Source organism: Pan paniscus, chromosome 16, assembly GCF_029289425.2.
Source record: "Pan paniscus chromosome 16, NHGRI_mPanPan1-v2.0_pri, whole genome shotgun sequence".
Lineage (NCBI taxonomy): Eukaryota > Metazoa > Chordata > Mammalia > Primates > Hominidae > Pan > Pan paniscus.
Genome location: NC_073265.2, coordinates 85,834,490 through 85,852,191, shown reverse-complemented (window position 1 = coordinate 85,852,191; position 17,702 = coordinate 85,834,490). Strand labels below are relative to the sequence as shown.

Sequence of the window (17,702 nt, the reverse complement as noted above, 5' to 3'; positions counted from 1 at the left end):
GGCGGGGAAGGGCTCATGCTCTCCAAGGCTGCTACTACTGGGGAACTTTGTTTTTAGAAAGCTTTGTTCTTTGTATGAAAGCAAAAATTGATGTATTGGAAATATCTTTCTCTTTTGTCTGATTCTATCTTCAGAAGGAATATAATGAAATCTCATCCCTTTACCATATGATAGACCTTTAAATCTTTGAAAACTTTCATGCCCCTCAATCTACTGCTTTTGTTTCAGTGGCTAACGTTCCCAGTTCCCCATATGACATAGACTCAAGAGATTTGCTTCCCTGAGTTGGCCTTGGTTTGCCAGTCTCTTAAGAAGTGTCCCAAAACAAGTAAATTACTCAGAAGTTACATGACCATCAGGGACAGTGTCTGTCCACTGCGCCATGTGATTGGCTTTAAATGGAGTCTTTCATGAAGGAAGAGCCTCCATATCCTGGAGTCAAATCTTAATCATCTGGGGCTTGTACAAGGGATTTCTTGCATTTAAGAACGTCTCACACTTATCCTCATTAAATTTCATTTTGTTTTGGCTTTGTGGTAGCTTTTAGAATCTGTCTCCTTTATATTTTGTTCCTTTACAAATTTACTAGCATTTTTTTTCTTTTTTACAGTTTTGCCCAGTCATTGAACTAAATATTGCAGATGCCAGGGCTTCTGGAGTTTCTGGGGTCTTTGGTGTCACTAGTGAATATGTTGAAAATAGTTGCATGTTTGTTTCTTCAGTTAACTCATAAGTAGTGGTTAATGGCAGGGTCTCTGGAATAAGACTTGCGAGGGTTCAAGTACTGGATCTGCCAATATACCAGGTGTGTGGCCTTACGTGTATTAACTTATCTGTGCCTCAATGACCTCATCTCTAAAATGGGGATAATAATGTAGCTATCACATATGGTTGTTTTGATGATTGAATGAGTTAAGATATATAAAGCACTTAGACTAATGCCTGGCACATAGCATGCACTATTTATTAATGAAGATAAAATAAATCGAAACAAGATCCCTAAGGAGAGGGTAGTGTCTTGTTTATATCTGTAGCTCCAGAGACTAATGCTGTGCCTGGAATACATTTGGTGCTAATATACTGAGAATATGACGAATGGGTTTCCACAGTGTTGTAGACCTGCATGTAAGCAGATACTACAGTCAATGCTGTCGCTCCTAATGCTAACAGATTTTCAACGTGATTATAAAAAAGAGGTCCTGACCATGGAAAGAGAAGTTGTGTACATTCAACCTCAGACCATCTCCTTGGTGGTCATTTTGCCACTAATCTTTCCGTGAACGATAATAGCATCAGTGTCTTTATTGACCTAATCTATCATGCCTCTTTTATCATGGAAGACCAGAAAAGACACACACTTAAGTCTACTCTCAACTCAGAAAAGAAGAATGCATTCTGCTTAATTTGTGCTTACACCAGTCTGAGAGGGGATACTGTCTACTTTTAGCAAGAAAAGGAGCTTAACCAAGGAATGCTAGTGTTTCCTAATCAGATCTTCATTATGTTTCAACTTTTGTAGATTCCTAGGCCTGAGGCAGATTCATTAAAAAAAATGATTAAAAAATAAATGTTTTAGACGTCGTTCACGATGTGAAAGTTTCTGTATCCTCCTACCTTTCTGTTTACATCACAAGTGAAGTTTTGCCATCAGGGTAGGTCTTGATTTTTAAGTGCATATCCATGTAACCCTCCCCTGGCTTCAGCTTCAGTATGTTAAAGCCCGTTCTCATCAGGTTGAAAATTTAAATCTTGCCAGAGATATCTTTTACACGTCATTCCCTTTGAACTGCTGTCCATGCTAATTTAAACACAGTCGGTATTTTCCTCCTTCTATATTAAAACAGTCGAGCTCAAAGAATAAAATTCACCAGTGTTTTCTCCTTTGAATGTGTTCAGTAGGTACCCCTGAAGCAATTACCTACTGCAAGAGGTGGGAGGAGCCATTCTGTTGGAGCAGGGGCCACCGGAAATATGATATGTGGTTGTTGTGTGTGTAACGTGCTAATACTTTTGACAGCAACCATCCTAAAGGGGTGTGGCAAGTCATTTGAAATTTGTACACAGACTGCCCTATCCATTACACATGGCCCATATCATACCCATAATCTCCCAAGGCAGATATGCTATTACACTCAGCGGGCCAAGGTCTGCTGGTGCTTATATACACATAACTCCCACTGACTCTGTGCCACTGAGACACTTCAATGGGGGTTGTCAGCGGCATAAATTTAGCCCGGTACACTCACAACCACAGCGGGCGCAGCTGAACAGAGAGACCTGGCTGTGTGTTAAAAAGGCTGAGGAAGAACAAAAAAGCTGCCAGTTTTCATAAGAAATCTTATCCCTCGAGCATTGAGAACTGTAGCCCGATACTCACCACACTCTTTATCCTTGTCCCACAACCTGCGGATCCCAGGCTGGGACTCGGAAGCAGCTAAAACACAGCGGGCATTAAAAAAAAAAAAGTCTGCTACAGGGCATAAAACCGTGCTTCGCATCCAACCTTATTATGTGAGGGGGAAGAATTCCCCATAGATGATCTTCAGAACATTTATTTATCAAAATTTAAAGGAGCATCTTGGAACCAATGACCTTTAAATATAGAAAATTTAAGATACGTAAAACAAAGGCACAAAGATGCTCGCCTTTTGAAAGTCACTGGTACATCCAAGTTGAATCACATTTGTTATGGGTGTTATAACATATCCCATATATATTGTCATGCTAATATGATGATTGCTATATTAAACCTTTCACAGTGATTTCCAGCATGTTATCTCATGTGATTATTTGCAAGGTCTTTTTGGCCCCTCAGACATCCCCAAATCATATCTTCTAAGTGATCAGCTTAGAAGCTCTGGTTGCAGCAAACACCAGGATTTAATCCTTCCTCCTTGGAGTCCCGGCCCTCACAGCTGTAAACAATGAAGCCTGTTCCTAATCATCGGAAGTGCCGTCGTTTGGCAAGCAAAGCCTTGGTTTGAATCCCTGCTTTGTGCCACAATAAGTGTGTATCTTGGGTATGTTGCCGGTAAGCCCCATTTTTCTCATCTATATGCTAAGGTTAAGACAGTAACTTCACAGTAATGCTGTGAGGACAACATCAGAACACTTAGCGCAACATACATGCACCAATGAGTGAACACCTGCAACTGTTGCAATGTGTGCTACTTAGTAGGCACTCACTAAAAGCTTCCTTCCTCTTTTTCATCTTTTCTTCCCCACCATATCCTAATAATGCTTATGCGAGCCTATGAATATTAAGAAAAATACTATCTTTAACGAAACGTAACTATTATTCCATGAATAACAAATGACTATGCATTTGACAGAACACATTTAAAGCTATGCTCACACTTTGATTATTGGTATAGAACAGGTAAGAATGATCTAATCGAAAGAAAAATGGAAAAATAAAGAATAAACAAAGAACCAAATTAGACATTCAGTCAAGTATGATTCGTGGCTATTTCCAGTGGAGATTTTAGCTGAGTTTAGGATCCTGCCTCTCTGGCTGTTAAGGTACAGTGGTTAAGAGTGACCATTAAGAAGTTGAATGCCTAATTCATTCAGAGTTCCCATAGATTTTCTTTCTCAATTTGGGAAAGACCAAAAATCAGGTGCAATTCTGTTAATGCTATAAAACTAGTATATTTAATGATAATGAAATTAGAAAAAGGAAACTATCTTTTTCCTTAATAAATTTAGCTTTCTTGTCATTTCTTCATTTAAAAAAAGTAGTTCACAATATGAGGACCCTAGTTTGAAGTCAAGTTAATCATGTGTTAAAACATGGCATCACTCATACCACTCATTCTGAAAACGGTGGTCTAGGTCATATTTAAAAAATAATGTGTTCTTGAATATGAAAAAATGCAATAGATTAATTTGAAAAGTATAAATAATTCAACACAAAATTATGCATTTCTCTTTACATAGTTTCCTATATAAAAATATTGCCTCCTCATTGTTAAGTAAACTCCTATTGGCACGTGTAACTCCCATAGAGCTCAAATAGGAGATGCAATATTGTGTTTTTCAGAAGAAAGTAACTGAAGTTTAGTAAATTGAAAAGACCACATGCACTTGTGTGTGTGTATGTGTGTGTACTGCTGGGGAGTTGACTTTTTTTCAGTTTACAAAACAACCTCCAGTTTGAAGTTGCACTTAGAAAATGTTAGAAGTTAAAAGAAAAATTGAACAGGATTTGGACAATATTCAGGGACTTTGAAGAGTGTGTGTGTGAGAATTTGGTAGTGATGATGGCAATGTAGCCACTTCTATTTGTGTAATAAAATCAGCACAAATAAAACAAGGCTTATCTAAATATAAGTTGAGGTGGTCAATCAAACTCTTAATGGAACATAAAATTGATGTACGTATATCCAAATATACGTGATAAACTTGTTAAATTCTTTTTGTCCTATTAAAGATAATTAAAAAATACCAAAATTCAAATATGCCTTCTGCCTTCAAACGTCACTTCTTTTTATGTAGGGTTGATGATCCTGGCCTCTCAAGTTCTGGGCTTATTTTGTAGTCAGTGAATCTTGTCAAACAGAAATTCTTTTTTAAAAAGGTGATCTGCCTCCTCATCCACATTTTGCCTCGATTTTAGTGATCCTTTCACCCTCCCATGCCTGTCAGATCATAGCATCATATCAGCCTGCATAAAATTGATTTAGGACAGTAAGCATTTCCTCCGAAATTAAATTCTCCATGAAAACATAACAGCACCACCCAACATCAAAAAAGCGTCACGGGAAAAGTGCCAGAAGTTGAGCTGAAATGAAGGCTGAATGCTTTATATCAGGGAGAAGGGGAAAAGGGTCAGACAGAAAGAGAAGCGAAAGGAAAAGCAGGGCAGGAGGAGAGGCATGAAGGAGAGGAGGGACCTAAATTAGAACAAGAGGCGATGTTTATTAATAACCTTACTGACCCACAGGCCCCTGACACAAAATACATTAAGTATTCTTGGGACACACTGGTCTGTCACTCACAGGAGGAGCAAATAAAATGGTGTTGGAAGCTGCAAACTTTCTGAGAACAGATAAAAAAGAAAAGAAAAAAAAGCCAGAACAAGGTGAAGGCATAGACTCACAAACTCAAGAGGCCTCGCGGTCCGGGTTCACTTTCTCCTGTAGCATCTTCTCCAGGTAGTCCACCTGACGCCTGCAAATTTCTGGCAAAGTAGGACTGAAACAAACACAAGAAAATATTGGTGTTTAGTTGCAAAGAGGTACAGTGGTTAAGAGTGACCATTCGTGGCCATTGCAAGACATTTGGAAATTAGAGGAAAGCGTGAAGAAGTAAATAAAAATTGCCTCTGATCTCACCACTTAAATATAATCATTGTGAAGACTTTGATAGACATTTTCTAATCTTTTTCCTCTACTTTCTTTGCACACATATATTTGTGTGTTTGGAAACTACAGTGCAGGCCCTGCTGTAGTGTACTATTTTGCAAACTGCTTTTCCCGTTTGATAAGTCATAGTAAATATTTGTTCATTTTGTTAAAACTATTCCAAAACATAATTTCTTTCTTTCTTTCTTTCTTCTTCTCTTTTTTTTTTTTTTTTTTTTTTTCTTGAGACAGGGTCTCACTCTATCACCCAGGCTGGAGTGCAGTGGTGCAATCTGGGCTCACTATAGTCTCAACCTCCCAGGCTCAAGCGATCTTCCCACTTCAGCTCCCCTAAGTAGCTGGGACTACAGGCCTGTGCCACCACACCTAGCTAATTTTGTTTGTTTGTTTTGTAGAGATGGGGTTTTGCCATGTTGCCTGGGCTGGTCTTGAACTCCTGAGCTCAAGAGATCCACCCACCTCAGCATCCCAAAGTGCAGGTTTACAGGTGTGAGCGACTGTGCCCAGCCTCCAAAACATGATTTCTCTGCCAGCATTGCATTTCCTTATCTGTAGAGGCTGTAACTCATTCATTCCTCTAACCTCTAGTTAGATATTGATACCATTTGTAACTTTTTGCCCTTATAAAATCTTCCTGTGTATCTTCATTTCCTCTGGATGAATTATTATATGTGAAAATCATGGATCAAAGCCTTCTTTCTGCTACGTTTTGTAGAGTTGCCCTCCAAAGTTGCCGATTTATATTCTCACTCAGGGTGCATGTGAACAAACACAGATTTCAGGAACCATAATTAACCCTTTCCCCCCAAAAGATAAGAAACAAAGCATCCCATTGTGTTTTGTATTATGTTGATTATTTGTGATGCTAACTTTCTTTCCATTTCTTGACTCTGTCTTGTTTTGTGTGCAGGTGATTTTGCATGCTTTTAAAAATATTTGTTTATTTAACATTTGCCCTGTAGTTCCAAGGAAATTTTCATTAATTTTCTATTAAATTATAAAAGTTCTTTACATATTAAGTTTATCAACTCTCTCATTATCATATATTGCAAACATTTTCTCCATTTTGTCATTTGGTTTTTAATTGTTAATGGATATGTTGTTGAATTTAAGTACATAAATATTTTCCTTTATTCTTCCTTCTGCTTTATGTTTTAAAAGGCTTTGCCTATGCCCAGAGTAAAATCAGTATTAACCTATATTTTCTACTAGTGCTTCTGTGGCTCCTTTAATTTATAAAAACATTTAAATCTCTTATTTATCTGGAATTTTTTTTTGGTCATTAAAATTTCTTTTCCTTATTGATCTAAATGTATGCTATTGGGCCCGTTTCTGTGTTTCCATGTTTATTTTATTATCTTTTTGTCTCCATCATTTTTGCCAAAATTCTCCATTTTTATTATTGTAATTTAAGAATATGGTTTTATGTCTAGTAAAGTAAGCTCTCCCTCTTTAAGATTGGTATTCTGGATGATGCTTTCTTATTTGTTATTCCATAAGAATGCATCAAGTTTCAAGTTTAAATGTTAGAAAATACAATTTAAGCCAAGCACGGTGGCTTACACCTATAATCCCAGGTCTTTGGAAGACTGAGGTGGGAGGATCACTTGAGACTAGGAGTTTAAGGCTGCCATGAGCCATGATATAGCTGCTGCACTTCAGCCTGGGCAACAGAGAGAGATTCTGATTCAAAAAAAAAAGAGAGAGAGAGAGTACAATTTATAGATTAATGTGTGTGGATTAGAGGTCTTTTTAAAGCCAGGTTTTCTCATGTAGAAATAAACCATGCCTTCTCATCGATCTTTTCATATGAACTTCTATAAAGTTATAGTTCCATCAGGTAGTTTCTCAATACAATCTCCCATTTATTCAGTGCTATTGTGCATGCAGTTTCCCTATTCAATTTCATGACTTCGCTGAGCAACATTATTTTTTCAGCATTTTAAGCATTTTTATTTCATATTTGCCACTTTACTGGTTTCTTATTCAAATAACTTGTCAATTTGATTCTCTTGAATCATCTAGGTAGATAACATTATTATCTGCAAATAATGATCATTCTGTTCCTTTCCCAAATTTATGTAATTTCTTTATTTTTCCTGTCTTATTGCAAAGGATTAGAACTTCCAAATTATTTAAAAAGATTCTTCATTAGGAAGACTTTCAGTATTTCACTGCTAGGAATACACTGTATTTTTTATAAGCTCTGGCTCTTAGATGTGTTTTTGGCTTCAACTTTCATTCTCCATTCCTGAACCTTCTGTACCCTAGTCCCAGTGTATGGCTCCCCGTCCTCCCTGCTCAGTGCTGAGTACATCTTACCCTTTTTGTATACAAGAATGTTCTATCTCTGTACACACAGCCTCATTACTTATCTAGTGATGCTTCTTTTTGAGTCATAACACCCATGGTTCACGGCAGGAGAACTCTCTTTCAATTCTTGGCCCAAAACCATAAAAATTGGAATCACCCTTGATTTATTTGGTAAATCATAAGAAACTACCTCGCTATTTTCTGCCACCTTAAAAGTTAGTGTCTTGCGTAAGAGTTTTTATTTTTCCATTTTAGGAAATGCTAAACTTTTTTCTCACATAGAAATGGTCATTTCATTTTAATTATGCTGGATTTCTGCCAGGGAAAAGTAAAACTAACCTGGGATTTTGCATGTGCCATGCAAAAAGAATTGGTTCCATGGGTTAGACTGGTTAGAACAATATGTGAAAATAGACTGAGGGGAAAAACAGCAATGTTTAGCAAGAGTGTTTGGTTACATGTGGAGAGGTGGAATGGTGAACCTCTCCAAGCAGAGGTGGCCTTTGGGATGAGCCACAGCTTAAAAACCGTGAGATCTCAAACACATCTCTGTATCACCCTGAGTTTCCATTTTTTCAACTCTAAATTGAGCATCTTTCCCCTGCTAGGATAATGTAAGAATCAGAGACAACTTCTGGAAAGCATCTAGTTGGACACTTGGCACCTAAGCAGGCACTTAAAAGAGAAGCTGTTAGGTTCTGGCCAGGTTTGAAGGCAGGAACATGGGCCATGTTTTAGATAACAAATGGAAAGACTTTACTATGAATTTCTACATAGAACTAACCCCAAACATACTCAAGAAGTTTAGGATTTAGTCAACAGGCATTACTGTACTGGGGGTGCCATTAAAGGGCTCCCCAGCCTCTGCCCAAGGTAGTGGAAACCCTGTCTTCTCTCCTCTATCAGGGTTGGTGTTTGCCTTGACTGCTGAGTTTATTGGATCCTACTTCCTGTCCCACCCTGACGGAGCATGAACTGTGAATGTTTAGATTCTGTCTTCCTCTGAGGGAGACCGGAAGGGCTCCTAATTTTGGTAAAACAGTAAATTTAGTCATTATAGCCATGTGCCTGGCATCATTTAAGAATCTCCTTGTCAGCACCCCTTAATTTTTCCAATTTGTTAGCCTGGAAAGCACCCCTATTAGTATCAAACTTAAGTCTTAATGAGGTGAAATAAGAATTTACCCCTATCGTTCCCAAAATGAAGATAGAGATCTGTATCTTTTTAAACATAATGGGAGGTATCTGTGTTATTGTTTAAAATCAATTATCCTTTATTCCATGCTTTTTTTTTCTATTGTTTATTTTATCTGTCCTGCTTTCCCAGAGGGGCAGAATTAAGGCCCCTATTTGGTTTTTATTATTGTAATCAGTTAATAGCTGTTCTATAATGCCTTACTTATTGTGTTAATTTTCTGTAGTTATATCCAGAGGCCGCTTACTGGAAGATCACATTAAAAAAAAAAATAGAAGATCTAACTCCTTCTTTAATGGGTCCAGTTTCCATCTATAGTTTCAGCTGAAGTTATCGAACATGATTGAATTACAAGATCATTGAAAAAAATGTATAAACTGTAGCTGCTATTTTAAGTATATCTGTGGCGAGTGCAAACATTACATTAGGATGAGGACAGTCCAAACATTCGTCATAGTATCTCTGTTGACCACAGCTTATGATACCACTTCCTCGGATCTGCCCTGAGTCTGTCAGAGGTATGAGTGTGTGCTGTTGCCAGGCACACTGCCAATCATTGTAGTTCCATCGCATAGGTGCGTAAACTCTGGGTCCCAAGGACCATCGTCCTATTGCTGTTGGAGATTTTAATATGAATGTCTTATGTCGATGTTGGCATTTAAAGAACTAATTCTCAAGTTAGAATGGAGCTTCAAAGCAGACCAAAGGGAGAAACAAACTTACCTGAAAGATGACAAAGGGCATTAGTATAATAAATGTGACAGAATGGGCCCCCTGATAGATGCATTCTGAATTAGATGAATGTACTCAAGTGAAAAGAGCTTCACTGGGGGGTCAGCACTGTGGGTTCTAGGCCTACCTCTAACATGAACTCACTCTTAAGACCTCTGGAGGCCTCAGTGTTCTCTTTTGTAAATGAGGAGGTGTTGAGATGAAAGTTCTGTTTCCTCTCCACATTCACACTCTGTGTGATGTTCAGCCAGGAGTGATTCTGTTAAGCAGTTCAGCGAGGAAGAGCCATTAGCAGGTCAGGATTGGATCAGAACTAAAATGCTTCTGGTTCATTGTTGAGTCTCTGAAGATGGGCATGGCACTTGGCATAAAACAAGGGCCCATTCGTCCCTTTGTAATAAGTTAGTGGTGATTGTGAAGCCTAACTAAAACTCCAGTTTGAGAACTGTTATTCCTATGATGGCTGAGAGAGGAGGTGGAGAGAGGGCTAGACCACGAAGTCACAGGAGCTGGCTGCATGACTCTGGGCAAGTCACTTCATTTCTCCCAGTCTTTTCTCCTTTACTTGTCACATAAAGGGTTTGGAGGAGAATTGTCAAAGTAGCTTCTTCTTCTTTTTTTTTTTTTTTTTTTGAGATGGAGTCTCACTCTGTCACCCAGGCTGGAGTGCAGTGGTGCCATCTCGGCTCACTGCAACCCCTGCCTCCCGGGTTCAAGTCTCAGCCTCCCGAGTAGCTGGGATTACAGGGACCTGCCACCACAAACAGCTAATTTTTGTATTTTTAGTAGAGACGGGGTTTCACCATCTTGGCCAGGCTGGTCTTGAACTCCTGACCTCATGATCCACCCACCTTGGCCTCCTAAGGTGCTGGGATTACAAGCGTGAGCCATTGCGCTCAGCCCCAAAGTAGCTTCTAATTAAGAAAGTCAATGACCTTATGAGAATGGTCAACCCTGTAAAGCAAATAAAAAGGTTCCGATGCTTTACAATATCCAGTGTCCAGAGCAGGTAGAGTATATTACCTGCGATTTAATGCTTGCTGGGAAGAACTTTGCGGGGATGGGCTGAGAAGAAGAGGAAGGAAAGGGGAACTGTACCCTCAAGTTTGACTGGGACTTTCATGCAACGAAGGAAATTAGGTCTCCTGCAATTGCCTCTTATTAAGGTAGAGAATGTATCAAATGCTGTGTTTAAATCAATTCAATGCCGAGTTCTTAGCACAGTGCACCACCTGTTTTGGCTGTTTCCATATCCTGGCCACAGTGGTGATGTGTGAGAGCTTTTCCTTCAGGCAATGCCATCAGAGAAGGAAATGAATAGCAACAACATATTGAAAGGAAGAGAGAAAAAGTTCATATACATTTCAATGGAGGCACGTTTAAGGCATTTAAAAAGGGAGTCTGAGAAATAATGACAAAGTTTAAACAGAATCTTAACTTTGATCTGATTTTCTTCTGTAAAGCAATTTGGCACATAATTTTTCAAGTGCTAAACCACAAATTCCAATAGCCGGACCTCAATGCCTTCATTTGCATCTTGGGACTTCTATTCCCCCCAAAAAACGTTTAAAAAATTATTAAGGTGATTTTCCAGAGACATTAAAGCATAACGCATTTGCTGGTCAGCTCTCATAAAAACTATAGCAGCATAGAATAGCTGAGATTAAAAGCTAGATTTAAATCATGCAAGGGCTCAGTTAATATCAGCGCCTAATTAAGAAATCTGTAAAGTTGATTTGATGGAGAAAAATTCTATCAAGGTGTGATTGGAATTTTCCCTTCCAATTGCTGTTGGGGATTTTCAGAGAATATATCCTACATGGACTTTGGTATTCATAGGACTAGCTCTCAAATTAAAATGATGCTTTAAAGCAGAGAATAGGGACAAACTAATTTACCTAAAGGGTAACAAAGGAGGTTCTTAACTAAAAATAAACGTGATGGATTGGGACTCAATGTTAGACTGCATTTCTCCTTAGTTTTTTAACCCAAAATCTCTCATAGTTCATATATGTAAATAACAGACTGTCATCCCCTTGAGGGCTAATGGATATTATTCTTTGTGTGTGTTCCCAGTACTCCACTCATGGTTCTTAGCACATAACAGATTCCCACTAAATGTTTGCATAGTAGAAGAATTGAAATACTTTGATCATTTTTAAAAAGGTTCTTGCAGAGCATGGTGCTGTTTTGGGCCTATCTTCCGTTCAATAACTTGATTGATTGGCCAGTTGTGCACCAACTAGGGGGCATTGCACAGGCAGCCTGCAGGCTGAATTGGGCCAGTGTTTATCCACTTTTTAAAATCAAGAACCTTCAACTTTGCATAACAATATGAATTTCTGAATTCTGAAGTTGTGGCACTGTTTGGTCAACAGCTGTGCATAGTGACTATTAGGAATAGCAGCCCCCATTAGGCAGGACTCCTTCACAGGTTGCCATTATTAATAAATGTGATAGATTACCCCCTGCGCCTCCCAACACCACCCCTCACCCCCACCATGTTAGGTTGCATTCTGAATTAGATTTAGATGGATGCACTGAATTCCATTGCATATGACTCCAGGCTGACTTCACATTTTTGCTTTTTTTCTTTTTTTTTCTTTTGAGACAGTGTCTCACTCTGTTGCTCAGGGTAGAGTGCAGTGGTGAGATCATAGCTCACTGCAGATTCTATCTCCTGAGGCTCAAGCAATCCTTCCACCTCAGCCTCCTGTGTAACTGGGACTAGCACCACCATCCCCATCTAATATTTGTATCTGTTGTAGAGACAGGGTTTTGCCATGTCTCTACATGCAGGGGGGTGAGCTCACTGCAACCTCCACCTCCCAGGTTGAAGCGATTCTCATGCCTCAACCTCCTGAGTAGCTGGGATTACAGGTGCCCACCATCACATCCACCTAACTTTTGTATTTTTAGTAGATACAGGGTTTCACCACATTGGCCAGGCTTGTCTCCAACTCTTGACTTCAAGTGATCTATGTGTCTTGGCCTCCCAAAGTGCTGGGATTACAGGGGTGAGCCACCACACCCAGTCTAGTATGCCTTTCTATGGCTGTTGACTTTGAACAAGTTAAAGATCTAAGTGTGAGCTTAATTGTTTTCTCCAGCTTCACAAAAAGAGAAGACTCTAAGTGCTAGGCTTCGAATGAATCTGTAGTGTGCACATTTCTACATCCTCAGTGTGGCTCCAGTGGGAATTGAGCCGAATCTAAGCACTAAATAACCCTAATGATACCAAGTAGGAGCTCATCAGGGAGCTGTTGAAGAGTTTGTCAGAGCATATTAAAATACAATACATTCACATAATCAAAAAAGGTACATCAGTCCATCTGTCTATACATTCCTTTCTGATATTAAATTTGTCAAATTTTCAAAATTACATCACCTATCCCTACCCCTTCCTTTGTGAATAAAAATGTGGCAAGAATGGAGAGCAAATCAGAATAATGCACGTTGGTGAAAGTCCTATAATTGAAATCATTATTGCTTAAGACACCATTGCTTTAATCAGCCCTATCATAAATCAATGCTTTCCACAAGTGAAGGTTTAAAATAAAATGCTGTTAAACAAATTGGGCCTCTTAAAAGGCATGATGCAATTGGGAAGCTACGGAAAATGGATAAAAAAGTGCTTTCTGAATGGATTCACTGGTTCCAGCATTTTGTCTTCCACTTAATTTAAAAAAATATATTACCTGGTCCTTTCTTAGAAATTACATATTGGAGGTCTATAATGGCCAAGCCTTTAACCCATTAAAAAAATTTACTCCCAGGAATAGTTAATATTTGACGTTTAATTGCTTTTTCTTGTTGGAGAGGAAAATGGTTTTTTTCTTCTTTTCTTGATTGACTTTTCAAAAATCACCTTGTGAGCTATAAAAATGGAGATGATTTTCAAAAACTGCGGTACACATCTGTGTGTAAGCAAGCATATATGTGTTCATGTATAAATAAAATCTCCCATGTACCAGAAGCTGGTGCTTCCCTCACAATAACTCTGCAAGGCAGGTGTGACTATCTCCATGTACTGAATTAGGTGGCAGAGGTCTAGAGAGGTGAAATGATTGCCTGGTGTCACTCAGGTAGTAAGTGGAGCAGGGGGTGGCTTGACCACAGAGCCAAGGAAAAAGGTCATGCCAGTGGTCCCCATCTTGGAGTGCAAATCCTCTCAACCTCTTTAGCAAGCGCCAGATTCAGGAATATAGCAGATAATCCACACCACCAGCAAAAGTCAAAAGAGCCCAACTCTCATCTTTTCTAAGCATTTTAATGTGAGTCCTTCATGGTAATTAAGGTAGGAGAAGCCGTTGAATCAGCCCTATAAATCATGTCCACCTGGAAGAGAGTTCTTATTCAGCGATTTGTGTGAATAAGCAGGGAGGCTTTGGGAGGCCGAGGCGGGTGGATCACGAGGTCAAGAGATCGAGACCATCCTGGCCAACATGGTGAAACCCCATCTCTACTAAAAATACAAAAAATTAGCCGGGCGTGGTGGTGGTGCACGCCTGCAGTCCCAGCTACTCGGGAGGCTGACGCAGAATTGCCTGCACCCAAGAGGCGGAGGTTGCAGTGAGCTGGGATCATGCCACTGAACTCCCGCTTGGGCAACAGAGGGAAACTCCATCTCAAAAAAATAAAAAACAAAAAACAAAAAACAGAAAATAAAAAAGTAAAAAAACCCAAAAAACAGGGAGGTCACAGTTTTCTTATTAGAACAGTGCTCATACAGACATCAGATGAATTTTGGGGCCTCCCCAGGAACTGTTTTAAAAGAAAGAGGGGGCCAGCCAGACATTGGTGTGGAGAAGGTGAGGAAAAGCCTCCATTTGGTTGCCTAGAATTAGAATATTTCCAAGTCAACACTGTCAATCTCCCCACTCTGACATGCAGTAAATCCAGTACCCACAACTAAAGTGTTTTCTTGCTTTCTTTTTCTTTTCTTCTTCTTCTTCTTCTTTTTTTTATTTTTTTAGACAGAGGGAGTCTTGCTCTGTCATCCGGGCTGGAGCGCAGTGGTGCGATCTCGGCTCATTGCAACCTTCCGCCTCCCCAGTTAAAGCAATTCTCCTGCCTCATCCTCCCAAGTAGCTGGGGTTACAGGCACCCGCCACCACGCCTGGCTAATGTTTTGTTTTTTTAGTAGAGACAGGGTTTCACCATGTTGGCCGGGCTGATCTTGAACTCCTGACCTCGTGATCTGCCTGCCCTGGCCTCCAAAAGTGCTGGGATTACAGGCGTGAGCCATCGTGCCCAGGGTTTTGCTTTCTTTTCTTTTGTTCCTTCTCTTCCCACAAAAACAGGTATTATTAAGTCTCTTGAAAAGCTGCACAAACCAACTGTTCCTCCCAGATTATCCCTTTCAGAGCTCAGGTGATAAGCCACCTTGGGTTACACCTCCCATGACTTGTGGTCACATGCGGGCTGTGTCACTCTGCATTATCCTACCTTACAAGAAAATATCTGTATGTTGGCCTCACCAGGTCCCAGTTCCTCTGGGAATCGTCCTGTATGCAACATCTTCACAAGAGTGGCAGGCAGTTGAATCTCTGGCCTTCGTGGGACCACTGGACATCTGGCAGAGAACCAGGAAACCACGGTTCCCTTCCGTGAGTCCCTCAGCCGGAAAACTACAAGGTGTGTGACTGTAGGATGAGGCTTTTTGAAAGATGAAGTAAGACACTTTGGGAAAGTGTGTGGAAAGAAACTGGCTGATGTCGAATGGAAATTTGAACATTCACAGATTTCTTTTCCTAGATATAGAAACGCAAACGCTTACATGTACACATTTTAAAAAAATTAAATTATCTTTTCTTTCTTGCCTTCCTTTTTTTCCCCGCTTTTTTTTTTTTTTTTTTTTGGTCTTTTTCTTTTATTCCTGGTTAATAGTAATTCCCATTTTTAACCAAGGAGTGGTAAAACTGACACTGTCATATTGCTGATAGGATATATTAGCAAAATCCTTTTGGAAATTCATTTGCAGTGTGCATCAAGGGCCCATAAAAATGTATGAGAACTATGTGATAATAAGGAAACAGGATATGCACTCTTAATGCTTATAAATACATAGGCAAAATATACATAGTCATACTAATAGGTAATATTTATTGTCCACTTAATATATGACAAGCACAATGCCACATGTTTTACAGGCATTGTCTCATTTATTTTGTACACAGACTTTGTGTGGTGGATATTATTATATCTCCATTTTACAGATTAAAAAAGAGAGGCCTGGGGAGACTAATTGGTTTATTTGGAGTCTAGTGTGAGATTTCAACCCATCCTAATTGATTACAGAGCTTACACTAATATTAATTTATAATACCTTATCATTCCTCATAATATGTGGTTATAAGTAAAAAACAAACATTAACAACCAAAAAAAAAAAAAAAAAAACCCACACCAGCAAACAAAAATCAGAGAAGCTCTTCTCTTACAATAACCACATGAAAAAATAGGAAAGCTTAGACTGAGAAAATGGCCAAACCTAAAAAAGCGTATTTGCAACCAGTTAATAAAATGACAGGTAGCCTTCAACACTTAAATGTTTTAAGTTTTTTTTTCTCTGGATGGGGATTAGACCCTATATGAATGATTTTTGACCAAAAGAATCTAATTGATATTATTCTGCTAATTTAAGGAGTTCAAGGGAACAAGTCTTACATGTAGTTGCAAAGGACTTTGAAAGGACTTTGTCCAGACTTAGGTGAGAATTTTCTTTTGGACTGGGACCCAGGTTAGTGTTCCTTAACTTTCTTAACTTATATTGTGTGAGAACATAGCTGAAGATATTAATGGAATCTATGGTTTCTCTTTCTCTCTCTCTCCAGAAAAACACATATATTAACATTATTCAACATTTTGCTGTATATATTTTAATTTTATCTTTTTTTTCAGGAAACTTTGAAAATTTTAGGTTTATTGCTGGTTTAAGATTTAAACTAAAATTTCCCTTTCTGTTTTGGCTTCCAGAATGTTCTTTATACCTCAGAGAGAGGACTTTCCTTTTTCTAATAATTTTTTTTTTTTTTTTGAGACAGAGTCTTGCTCTGTCACCCAGGCTGGAGTGTAGTGGCACAATCTTGGCTTACTGCAACCTCTGCCTCCCAGGATCAAGCCATTCTCCTTCCTCAGCCTCCAGAGTATCTGGGACTACAGGCACACGCCATCATGCCCAACTAATTTTTGTATTTTTAGTAGAGACGGAGATTTCACTATGCTGGCTAAGCTGGTCATCTTGAATTCCTGACCTCAAGTGGTCCACCTGCCTGGGCCTTCCAAAGTGCTAGGATTCCCGGCATGAGCCACCGCACCTGGCCTGTATCTCTAATAATTTAAATACTGATACAGTTTCTTCAGAGTGTTGCCTACACCTGGAAAACTGAGGTCGGTAAAGTAAGCAAGTATAATGCATAATTTAGTTTCAATGTTTTCATTAATATGATACCATACCATTGTGAACACTTGTATTTGGTTGCATAGCTAACAACTACCTTTTGGATTTTTCATGTTAGAATGAAAAAAATGCATGGCATACATCACCAAGAATCAAAGGTTGTGCCTGGCAGTGTAATTGACTATGTAATAAAGAGAGAAGCTTTGCTAGGTGAGTGGACAGCATTATGAGAGGCTTTGTTCACATCTGCAGAAATGCATTTTCGTTAAACACCTGTGTTAAGCACATGTGCATAAGGCACAGTGATAGATGGATGTAAAACATGGGTAGATGATGTCCTTGTATGAGATTCTACAAAGACTCCGATGCGTTGAGGTTTGGAAGCACTCAGGCAGCCTCCTGGCACTATTGGCTGTGCTGCTGATGAGATGACAGGCAGGGCATGATTTCATTCCATGTAATATTTTTGTCATCAGGAAGAGGCAAGTTATTTTTACCTGTCAATTTCTGTTTTTTGAAATTGAAAAATTCTCAGGTATGAATCCCAAAAGACTTTACATGCAACCTCCATGTCCTATTCAGGACTGTTCAAGGAGAAGACAGAAACACCATGTTTAGAGGTCATTGGTCCATCTACTCTAGAAACTTCCCCTTGGCAGTGGTCCCTGCCTATGTTACAGAAGACGGCAAAAATAC

At 39.2% G+C, this 17,702-nt stretch overlaps 1 protein-coding gene across 1 annotated transcript in view; it reads left to right on the top strand.

Annotated features, from left to right (window-relative positions):
* Window positions 1–17,702, top strand: part of LOC130540861 (uncharacterized) — a 139,411-nt gene that overhangs the window by 24,338 nt on the left and 97,371 nt on the right. Inside the window, exon 2 of the mRNA XM_057299939.2 lies at window positions 15,090–15,243. Within this exon, the coding sequence (XP_057155922.1) occupies window positions 15,090–15,243 (154 nt within the window). The remainder of the gene's footprint in view (window positions 1–15,089; window positions 15,244–17,702) is intronic.